Source organism: Oryctolagus cuniculus, chromosome 21 (genome assembly GCF_964237555.1).
Source record: "Oryctolagus cuniculus chromosome 21, mOryCun1.1, whole genome shotgun sequence".
NCBI lineage: Eukaryota > Metazoa > Chordata > Mammalia > Lagomorpha > Leporidae > Oryctolagus > Oryctolagus cuniculus.
This window is the reverse complement of record NC_091452.1, coordinates 6,263,822-6,276,207: the sequence shown is the minus strand read 5'-3', so window position 1 is coordinate 6,276,207 and position 12,386 is coordinate 6,263,822. Positions and strand designations below refer to the sequence as shown.

General features: G+C 55.1%; 1 protein-coding gene across 5 annotated transcripts in view; it reads right to left on the bottom strand.

Annotated features, from left to right (window-relative positions):
- Positions 1 to 12,386, bottom strand: part of PITPNM2 (phosphatidylinositol transfer protein membrane associated 2) — a 41,031-nt gene that overhangs the window by 19,653 nt on the left and 8,992 nt on the right. For all 5 annotated transcript variants that reach the window (XM_051828579.2, XM_051828581.2, XM_051828580.2 and 2 more), the window contains exons 2-5: positions 4,356 to 4,570; positions 3,271 to 3,392; positions 1,726 to 1,953; positions 294 to 602 (exon numbers count right to left, since the gene is read on the bottom strand). In XM_051828579.2, the coding sequence (XP_051684539.2) occupies positions 294 to 602; positions 1,726 to 1,953; positions 3,271 to 3,392; positions 4,356 to 4,570 (874 nt within the window). The remainder of the gene's footprint in view (positions 1 to 293; positions 603 to 1,725; positions 1,954 to 3,270; positions 3,393 to 4,355; positions 4,571 to 12,386) is intronic.

Here is a 12,386-nt window from a genome sequence, read left to right as displayed (position 1 = left end):
TCTCTTTCTCAGGATCTGAAGCCTGCAAGGTGCCCCCTCCCATAGGGAGATGAGGCCCTCCCAGGCTAGGGGAACCCACCCTGACCTGCCTCCCCCAGGCAGGCTGCAGGGTCGAGACCTCACCTGGCACCAAGTTAGAAAGGGAACAGTTCTGTATCCCAGCGTGCTTGGCGCCATGGTATCCACGGGAAGCAGGCCGTTTTCGGGGTAGAATGGCCTAGCGGTGGTGTGACTGAGCGGGACCAGCAGAGGGCAGGGACCCTGAGGCGGGCCTGGTGGCACCGGGGGCTCACCTCCCCGCTTGGACGACCGTGACGACTTGGAGGATGTGGACCACTGCTTCTTTAGGCCCCGCCCTACCAGGGGCTCCCCATTGCTGCTGCTGGGCTCGGGGGTCTCCCAGGAGACCTGGTCCTGGGCGGCTTGGTCCTTGGTGAGCTCTGCGCCCTCTTCACTGTCCTCGGTGAACTGGGCCATCTTGCGGGACAGCATGAGCTGCGCCTCCTTCTCTAGCTCCCGGATGTTCTCCATGCTCAGCCCGAACCACTCATCCTGCCAGCACCAGGCTTGCCGGTGGGCCCGCACCATCACCCTCCGGAGCCCTGCAGGGTCGGGGCGGGGCAGGGAGTCAGCTTCAGGGCCGGCATCGGGACCCCCAGGCTGGAGCCTGTGGCTGGGCAGCCACATCAGCGTTGAGGGTCAGGCTTGAGTCACTCACTGCTCGTCGGTACCTCGGTTTCCCCAAGGACAGCCTCACCAGTGGTCTATAGTCAGGGCAGAGGGGCCTCCCAGGCAATGTGTCTGGTCAGAGCCACAACTAATTTTGGGAGACTCCTGCCCCCCGCAGGTAGTGCAATAGGATTTGCCAAGAGTATTCTGTTTCGGTCTCTGGTCTACAATTTTTGTGGAATTTCTCTTGGAAAATCAAGTTCAAACTGGGTTGGTTCTTTTTTTTTTTTTTTTTTTTTTTAATGCTTTAAGAAGAGTATGTTATACAGATGACATCTACAAGAATATGTCACACACAGAAAACCAGATAGAGTATGAAGGATACAGCAGTGACAGAGACAGACGGCAGACTGCCTTGGAGATGGAGGCTCAGAGGCTCACTCTGAGTAGCCAGGGGGCTTCAGAGTTCGTGGAAAATGTGGAAACACACGTGTGGATTTCAGAAAATTTCTGCACCCAAATATACTTGTCTCCTAATCCCATCTCTCCCCAAACTGCTCCCTTCTCCGTGAGTAGGCTGACAGTGTGACGTGCACTACCGCTAGTGTCTCTTCTCAGGTCTAAACGAAGTCACCCTCCTGCATGGTGACACAGATGTCTGCCCTAGGGCCTCTCTCGGGATGACTCGGGGTGGGACCAACCCCGGGTGCTGTGACCCCATGCTGCGACAAGGTAGGCAGGGACTGGGGGTTCCAGGGGAGGGGAGCAGCTTGGGCCAGGCCCCCAGGCCGTCCCTTGGTCTATCTGCTCCCTGGGCACCTGCTCTGAAGCCAGCGGCCCTGGCGAGCAGCAGAGAGGCTGTCCCCAAGGGCTGCTTGCTTCAACCGCAGGCCAGGCCAGGATTGTCTGGGGCATTCATGGGTCAGAAAAAAGCCACGGGGCCGAGATGCACACGGGCTTTGGGGTCACCTTTTGGGAATCAAACCCAGTGCAGAGTCCCAGGCGGACCAGCAGGGCGGAGGCGGGACGGAGGCCTGGGCGGGCGGGCGAGCTCACCGGTGTCGTGGATGAACCTCTCGATCTTGGACTGCATGCCCCAGTAGCGGAACTCCACCTTGCAGAGCTTGTAGGCGCACATGAGGGGCAAGACCTGCCTCTTGTACTCCTCGATCCAGTTGTCGGACAGAGGCCCCCGGCGCGTCTTGGCCGACTGGAACAGCTTAGGGTCCTCCTCCACCTTGTACTCGTTTGGGGGCACGGGGTCCTTGACGATGTCGATGAAGTCTGTTGGGGGGGGGGTCCTACAAGTGGTTACTTCTGCCAGACCTCGACCCTGCCCCTGCCCGCCCCTTCTCCACTTCCACCATCCCAGGTCCCTGCAAGGGCTCTGGGACACTGGTGCTCCGGCAGCAACCTGGGCTCAGGACCTGCGTCCATCTGCTGCCTTTTAAGTCATTCAGCCACGCCCATGTTCCAACTGCATTGGTGAGCTGAGGAGGGGGGTGGGGTGCAGCCATGGAGAGTGGGGTGGGGAAGCGTCCCAGACAAGTGGCCTTTCAGCCAGGATCACAAGGGTGAAGGCGTCCTGGCAGCTCTGGGGGCAGCTGGGGCTCCAGGTGTCAGTGTGTGGGAGGGAGGGAGGCTACTGTTATGGAAGCAGCCCTTGTTTGCCAAGCTACACACCCACACATTGCCCCAAACTACAAGTCTCAGCTGGCCCCTTGGAAAACTCCTCCTGGGTCAAGAAGAGGCCAGAAGAGACATCTGAAGGAACCAGGCAGAGGTGTCAGCCTGAGGCTGGGCGAATGGCACAGAGCTGGGACACAGGTTCTGGGCAGGGGGGGGGACCAGACACACGGAGCTGCCAAGGGCTCGCCTGGTCCTTCCCTCCTGCTATGGGGACAACTGTGCTCCCCTTAGATTTCTATGCTGAGCCCTAAACCCAGTGCCTTCAGAGTGTGGCCCTATTCAGAGACAGGGTATCTATAATGTGGTAACTGAGTTAAAATGAGGCCATTAAGATGGGCCTAGTCCATTGTGACCAGTGCCCTTATACGACGGGGAAGTCTGGGAGCAGCTGTGGGGACACTGGGGGATGTATCTCATGGGCACTGGCTTCCCCCACCCCGTCCCGATGCCAGCCGTGCCCCTCCTGAAATGCCCCACACGCACTTGGCCTTGAACCCAGGGGCTGCATTTGGCCCACAGATATGTGTTGTTAGACAGTACAGTCTTACAAGGATTTCTGATTAGTTGGTAACATTTAGGAATTGGAGATTTCACATGAAAATTCGGGTCTCTGGCCTTCCTTGATGATGATGTAGCGAGTGGGGCCCATTTCTGCAAGGCACTGGCAGCCAGAGGGGAGTGGGCACGCTCGACCACCACTAAAGGGGGCAGCCCCAGTGTCTGCCTGGCCCCAGCCTGACATGGCCCCCAGCACTGGGGGGTGGAGGGAAGGGGCTCTGGGTGGGCAAGGTGCTTAGACTTGATGTGCATGTCAGGGACATGGGCCAAAGAGGCCCCCATGCTTGTTGGACAGGCCAGGCTGGGGGCCAAGGGGCAGGGTGGGGGGACCTGTGAGTGGGAACCCAGAATTACCAATCGTCAGCTGGTTCTTTTCCACGGGAGAGAGACTGAACACGTTGGGGTTTTCTCCAGCATCGGTTTTATAAAAGGTCTCGATGTCGATGGAGAATTTCTCCACAAAAGGGCAGGTGAACCTGGGGGAGGAGAGCACTGTCAGGACCTGGCGTGGAGGGGGCACAGGAAGGCCAGGCCAGGCCGTCAGACCCCAAGGCAGAAGCAAAGCAGGACACAGTGGGAATGGGAGGCAGGGAGGTGGCTAGGACCCCCTGGACTGTGGTCTCGGCCCAAGAACAGCCAGGCCAGGCTGGGGGAGGGTTCAGGAGGACCCCGAGATGGTGTGGAGAGCTGCTAACTTCCATCACCCACAACTGGGCGTACATCATGGGTGTGTACAGTGGGTGGGAACACAGGTGCGGCCACAGCTGTGTAAGGCTGAGCCGGCAGACTGTGGGTCCAGCGCTCCCAGGATGTGTCCCCTGCAGCCCCCCAAGGAGGAGGCAATGGGCAACAGCCCCCTCTGGGCTGCAGATGAGCTCTCTGTGGGTTCTCTGGCAAGTTCCAGTGAAGTCCCAAGGATGGGGAAGGAGGGGAGCCCGAGGAGATGTGGGGGCACCCACCTGCTCAGCAAGCAGGCAGCAGGCAGGAGCAGCTCCCATCTGTCTACCCTGCAGTGCTGAGCTACGCATGGGGCGGGGTGCACACGGTCAGGAGAGCCCGATCAAGCCCTGCGGCAGCAGCTCAGGGCCCTCCGGGCCACCCAGGCTACTTGCAGGCTGCTCCTCCCAGCAGGCTGACCGTCCGGTCTGCCCCGAGGAACCTAGTGAGTTTGCATTCTCTAGCCTTGCCAGGTGGCCAAGGGTCATCACCAGACTCATGCTTTCATGGCTTCCACCCCAGTGATCAGGGGCCATGAGGAGCGAGCCCTCTCCCGACTGTGCCCGCCCTGGGGACCTTCAGGGCATCTGCCTGCGAAGGACAGACACTGAGTTCTTCGGAGGGGTAAGGGGTGGAGCCTGGTGCAGGCCCTGGGACCTGTAACACAGGATGCTTCCCGCCACGTGGGAAGGCGGAGGCAGGGGAAGGCAGCAGTGGTGCACCTGGTTCTGGTGTAGGGGTAAGCGTTCCAGGACTCCTCCACCACCCGCAGGGCCGCCTTGGGCAGGATGGAGCGGAACCAGCCAGGGATGTGCATGCCCACGTGGTACACCTTGTGCGTGTACTGCCCAGAGCCGCCGGGGCCATCCGTGTAGGGCCGGTTCTCCAGGATCTCCACGCCGCTGCCTTCACCGTACGTCTCATTGCGGCTTTTCTTCTGTGGGGACAAAAGCACTGTGGTGGTGGAGGGGCCAGAGCACCCCGCGCAAGGCAAGGGCTCAGGAGAGAGCCTGGTGTGGGGCAGGGCACGGCGCTTTGGCCAGCAAGGCTGCATCCTCCCAGGCCACTTCAGGATCTCTGAACCCAGTCCCAGGCTCCAAGAGCCGTAGGCCCTGGGCAGGCGTCTGAAGGGGCCCTGGATTCCCTCTCTGGGCCCCAGCACCGCACAAACAAATCTCTGCTCTGGCTGCTGTCTGTCAGGGCTGAGCATCCTCAAGGTCAGGAAAGACACGGGCGCCCACTTTCTCACTTCTGCAGGCTCCGGAGAGCGACTGGGCAAGAGAAAGACACAAGAGGCATCCACGTTGAGAAAGAATAAGTAGAAAGCTGGGGCTGGCGCCGTGGTGTAGTGAGTTAGGCCTCCACCTGCAATGCTGGCATCCCATATGGGTGCCAGTTTGAGTCCTGGTTGCTCCACCTCTGACCCAACTCTTTGTTAATATGCTTGGGAAAGTGGCAGAAGATGGCCCAAGTGCTGGGGCCCCTGCACCACGTGAGACTGGGGTAGAGCTCCAGGTCCCCTGGCTTCAGCCTGGCCCAGCGCTGGCTATCATGGCCATTTGGGCAGTGAACCAACGGTTACAAGATCTCTCTCTCTCTCTCTCTCTCTCTCTCTCTCTCACTATCTCTCAGTCTCTCCTCTGTGAACTCTGTAACTCTTTCAAATAAACAAATCTTCAAAAAAAAAAAAAAAGGAAATTAAAAAATAAATTATAATAGTATTTGAAAGAACAAAATACCTAGGAATAATCTTAACCAAAGAGGTGAAATATTTGTGTACCAAAAAATATAAAAATGTTGCTGGAAAAAAACGCAACACCTAAATACAGCGGGAAGCTCCCCCATGTCCATAGATGGAACATTCAATGTCATAAAGACATGATTCTCCCTAGAGCAGCCTAAAGATCAACACAATTCCCATCAAAATCACAGCAGCTTTTTTTTTTTTTTTTTGGTGGAAATGGAAAAGCTGAGGCCAGCACTGAGGCGCAGTCGGTTGAGCTGCCGCCTGCCGCGCTGGCATCCGTATGGGTGCTGGTTTGAGTGCTGGATGCACCTAGAAAACCAGCTGAAGGTGGTCCAAGTGCTTGGGCTCCTGACGCATGTGGAAGACCTGGCTCCCAGCTCTGGCCTGGCCCAGCCCTGGCCACTGTGGCCATCTGGGACGTGACCCAGCACATGGAACACTTCTGCCCCTGCCTTTCCTTCTCTGTAACTTCGCTTTCAAATAAAAGAAATGGAAAAGCTGATCCTAAAATTCATATGGAATTGCAAGGAACCCCAAATAACCAGAACAATCGTCAAGACAAAACAAGATTACGCTCAGGACTCACGGTTCCCTGTATCAAAACAGTACAAAGGGCTGGAAGTGTGGTGCAGTGGGTTAAGCCACTGCCTGAGCACCGGCACCTCCTACGGGCACAGGTTCAGCCCTGGCTGCTCCATTTCTGATCCAGCTCCCGCTAATGTGTCTGGGAAAGCTGTGGAGGATGGCCCAAGTGCTTGGGCCCCTGTATCCATGTGGGAGACCTGGATGAAGGTTCTGGCTCCTGGCTTCAGCCTGGCCCAGCCCTGGCTGTTGCAGCCATTGGGGAGTGAACCAGCAGATGGAAGATCTCCCTCTCTCTGCCTCTCCCTCTCTCTATAAACCCTGCCTTTGAAATAAATAAATCTTTATGGTCAATTAGTTTTTGACAAGGCTGCCCAGATCATTTGGCAGGGAAAGAACAGTGCCAGGTCAACTGGACGTCCACACGCTAAATAATGAAGTCGAACCCTGCCTCACACCAAAAAACCAACTCAAAATGGCCAGAGGTCAAAATGCAACCACTGAAATTATGAAACTGCAGCTCTTAGAAGAAAACAGACGTAAACAAGGTCGTTTTCATGGTCTTGAGTTTGGCAGTTGAAACATCCTGGTGGATGAGGAGGGACCACTGTACTTGCACTCCAAGCCTTCAGAGGGCTCCAGCTCACCGGCGGATGCCAAGGGTCCACACGCAAACCTATACACCAACACTCACTGCAGCAAGGCTCACAACAGCCACACACACACCTATACACCAACACTCACTAAAGCAAGGCTCACGACAACCACACACACATCTATACACCAACACTCACTAAAGCAAGGCTCACAACAGCCACACACACACCTATACACCAACACTCACTAAAGCAAGGCTCACGACAGCCACACACACACCTATACACCAACACTCACTAAAGCAAGGCTCACAACAGCCACACACAAATCTATACACCAACACTCACTGGAGCATAGCTCACAACAGCCGCACACACACCTATACACCAACACTCACTAGAGCAAGGCTCACGACAGCCACACACACACCTATACACCAACACTCACTAGAGCAAGGCTCACGACAGCCACACACACACCTATACACCAACACTCACTGGAACAAGGCTCACAACAACCACACACAAATCTATACACCAACACTCACTGGAACAAGGCTCACAACAACCACACACAAACCTATACACCAACACTCACGGGAGCTTGGCTCACAACAACCACACACAAATCTATACACCAACACTCACGGGAGCTTGGCTCACGACAGCCACACACAAACCTATATACCAACACTCACTGGAGCAAGGCTCACGACAGCCACACACACACACCTATACACCAACACTCACTAAAGCAAGGCTCACAACAGCCACACACAAATCTATACACCAACACTCACTGGAGCAAGGCTCACAACAGCCACACACACACCTATACACCAACACTCACGGGAGCTTGGCTCACGACAGCCACACACACACCTATACATCAACACTCACTGGAGCAAGGCTCACGACAGCCACACACACACCTATACACCAACACTCACGGGAGCTTGGCTCACGACAGCCACACACAAACCTATACACCAACACTCACTGGAGCAAGGCTCACGACAGCCACACACACACCTATACACCAACACTCATGGGAGCTTGGCTCACGACAGCCACACACAAATCTATACACCAACACTCACTGGAGCAAGGCTCACAACAGCCACACACACACCTATACACCAACACTCACTGGAACAAGGCTCACAACAACCACACACAAATCTATACACCAACACTCACTGGAACAAGGCTCACAACAGCCACACACACACCTATACACCAACACTCACTAAAGCAAGGCTCACAACAGCCACACACAAACCTATACACCAACACTCACTGGAGCATATCTCACAACAACCACACACACACCTATACACCAACACTCACTAAAGCAAGGCTCACAACAGCCACACACAAATCTATACACCAACACTCACTGGAGCAAGGCTCACAACAGCCACACACACACCTATACACCAACACTCACGGGAGCTTGGCTCACGACAGCCACACACAAACCTATACACCAACACTCACTGCAGCAAGGCTCACGACAGCCACACACACACCTATACACCAACACTCACTGGAGCAAGGCTCACAACAGCCACACACACACCTATACACCAACACTCACTGGAGCAAGGCTCACAACAGCCACACACACACCTATACACCAACACTCACGGGAGCTTGGCTCACGACAGCCACACACACACCTATACATCAACACTCACTGGAGCAAGGCTCACGACAGCCACACACACACACCTATACACCAACACTCACGGGAGCTTGGCTCACGACAGCCACACACAAACCTATACACCAACACTCACTGGAGCAAGGCTCACGACAGCCACACACACACCTATACACCAACACTCATGGGAGCTTGGCTCACGACAGCCACACACAAATCTATACACCAACACTCACTGGAGCAAGGCTCACAACAGCCACACACACACCTATACACCAACACTCACTGGAACAAGGCTCACAACAACCACACACAAATCTATACACCAACACTCACTGGAACAAGGCTCACAACAGCCACACACACACCTATACACCAACACTCACTAAAGCAAGGCTCACAACAGCCACACACAAACCTATACACCAACACTCACTGGAGCATATCTCACAACAACCACACACACACCTATACACCAACACTCACTAAAGCAAGGCTCACAACAGCCACACACAAATCTATACACCAACACTCACTGGAGCAAGGCTCACAACAGCCACACACACACCTATACACCAACACTCACGGGAGCTTGGCTCACGACAGCCACACACAAACCTATACACCAACACTCACTGCAGCAAGGCTCACGACAGCCACACACACACCTATACACCAACACTCACTGGAGCAAGGCTCACAACAGCCACACACACACCTATACACCAACACTCACTGGAGCAAGGCTCACAACAGCCACACACACACCTATACACCAACACTCATGGGAGCTTGGCTCACAACAACCACACACAAATCTATACACCAACACTCACTGGCTCATGACAGCCACACACACACCTATACACCAACACTCACTGGAGCAAGGCTCACGACAGCCACACACACACCTATAAACCAACACTCACGGGAGCTTGGCTCACGATAGCCACACACAAATCTATACACCAATACTCACTGGCTCACGACAGCCACACACAAACCTATATACCAACACTCACTGGAGCATATCTCACAACAACCACACACAAATCTATACACCAACACTCACTGGAACAAGGCTCACAACAGCCACACACACACCTATACACCAACACTCATGGGAGCTTGGCTCACGACAGCCACACACAAATCTATACACCAACACTCACTGGAACAAGGCTCACAACAACCACACACAAACCTATACACCAACACTCACGGGAGCTTGGCTCACGACAGCCACACACAAACCTATACACCAATACTCACTGGAGCATATCTCACAACAACCACACACAAATCTATACACCAACACTCACTGGCTCATGACAGCCACATACACACCTATACACCAACACTCACTGGAGCAAGGCTCACGACAGCCACACACAAACCTATACACCAACACTCACTAGAGCAAGGCTCACAACAACCACACACAAATCTATACACCAACACTCATTGGCTCATGACAGCCACACACACACCTATACACCAACACTCATGGGAGCTTGGCTATGACAGCCGCACACAAATCTGTACACCAACACTCACTGGAGCTTGGCTCACAACAACCACACACAAACCTATACACCAACACTTACTGCAGCAAGGCTCACAACAGCCACACACACACCTATACACCAACACTCACGGGAGCTTGGCTCACAACAACCACACACAAATCTATACACCAACACTCATGGGAGCTTGGCTCACAACAACCGCACACACACCTATACACCAACACTCATGGGAGCTTGGCTCACAACAACCACACACAAATCTATACACCAACACTCACTGCAGCAAAGCTCACGACAGCCACACACAAACCTATACACCAACACTCATGGGAGCTTGGCTCACAACAGCCACACACAAACCTATACACCAACACTCACTGGAGCTTGGCTCACAACAGTCAAAAGGTGGGAACAATGCAAATGTCTGTCAACACACAAACGAACAAAATATGGTGAATCTGTACAAAGGGTGCTATTCAGGCATCACGAGGAATGAAGTGCTGATATGCCACATGACAGAGCCCTGAACACAGGATGCGAGAAGGAACCAGTTAGAAAGTCCATATACTGGTGACTCTACTGGTATGAAATTGCCCAGAACAGGCTACTCCACAGAGAGACGGAGAGCAGGCTAGTGTCAGCCTGGGGCTGCGCGGCACGGGCAAAGGAGGAGTGACACGAATGGGTGTGGGTTTCTTTACAGGTGACGAAGAAATCCTGGAATTTGACTGTGGGTGTGGTTCCACCACTCTGTGAAGACTAAGAAAACCACCGCATGTACACTTAGTGGGTGAATTACATAGCATGTGCAATACAGCTCAAGAAGCTGCTGTATCAGAACTCTGGATAGGGGGCATGGGGTCTGCGGGACACTGAGAATGCTCTGCTTCTGACCCAGTGCTGCCCACATAGCTGGACAGAAGCCCATCGTGGGCCACTCAGGATCCACACTCACGTATGCTGCTTGGGTAAGAGTGGAAAGAATCAGGAATTAGATGGAGGTGTGTGTCTAAGTATACAGGCTGCTCCGAGGACCTTACTGTCCTGCTGCTCAGAGCTGCAGGCCAAGGGCAAAACGCTGGGCTGGCATCATGGAGAGGCAGTAAAGCCACTGCCTGCGACACCCACATCCCACATGGGTGCTGGTTCAAGTCCTGGCTGCTCTACTTCCAATCCAGCTCCCGGCTAATGTTCCGGGAAAAGCAGCGGAGGACGGCCCCAGTGCTCGGGCCATTGCTACCCACTGTGAGAGACTGGATGAGGCTCCTGGCTTCGGTCTGGCCCAGCCTCGGCCATTGCAAGCACTTGGGGAGGAAAGCTGAGGTTGAACATGTCTGTCTATCCCTCTCTCTCTGCAACTCTGCCTTTCAAACACATAAATAAATATTTACAAAAAACAACAAAAACAAACACCCACGCATCAGGGCAGGGCCTCTTTCTCTTGGAAGCCACCAAGCCTCAGCACCATCCTGCATGGAAGGGAACAGAGAGGTGGCCACGGCGCCAAAGCCAGCCCCTGCTGTGGTCTCAGCTTCTTTGAAGGACGGGTGAGGAGCCACATCTGGGAAACGCTTTGCTCCTACAGCTCGGAGGCACCGGCAGGAGGGGAGGGACTGGCCTGCCGGGTTCGCTGCCTGGCATCATCGTCCGATCTGAGGTCAGCCACTGATGCTGGCTGCTGGCCCTGGGCACACACAGAGAGGAGAGGAGAGGGGCCCCGAACAGGACTCTTCCGGGGGAGAGGACAGCTCCTCTGGTGGCTACGAGCAGGGCATGTGACATCAGTGCTCACAGAGCATGCTGGGACTGAGACTCAGAGAGTGGCTATAGGGGCCAGCTGTCATTAGTGGGAGCCAGTGCAAGCTGGGAAGGAAGGCTTCCTGGAAGAGGAGGTCCCAGGGCAGGGAGTGAAGAGAGCCTGGGCAGAGCCTCCCTGGCCCTGCCTGTCTGCAGCTTGCCCGCACACCTACCCACCCTCCTCTGTGTGACACCGTGGGTCACGCGACCTGTTCCACAGATAAGGAAACTGAGACGTGGAGTGCCAGAGGCAGAGAGGAAGCTGCACAACACCCCGGAACACAAGAACCTGTGTGTACACTGGACAGCCTCTTGCTGACTGTATGGGGCTGGGCACCACCTGCGGGAATGAGGGGGCTGGGCCTGATGGAGGGGCGCTGGCCAGGGGCTGCGTCCACACTCAAGGGCTCCACGTCCTCTGCTGTCTCCCCAGAGCCCTGCCCAGCAGAACCACGCAAGCCTGGCTCTGACCCACTCATTCTCCACTGCCCTGGCTGCTGGTCACAGCTCAGTCTTCCTGCTGAGCCAGTGGCTTCTCATGACTGTTGCTCCTGGCGCGTGATGCACTCTGTGACCCTACGTGAGGTCAGGGCCAGGTGCAGGCTGCCAGTTCACCGATAGGATGACACCTATAAGTGGCAGTCACTGACGAAGAGCCTGGCCCCAGCCTTGGACTTGGCGCATGACTCAGGACTGTCCTGTGCCCCTGTGACAGAGCTGATGCTCAGGGTGCCTGTGTGTGTACACACATGTGCGGCATGTATGTGTGAGCACGCAGGAGCCAAGGGCCCACTGGTTCAGTGGACATGTAGACAGCCAGCGTGCCCAGAGTCAGC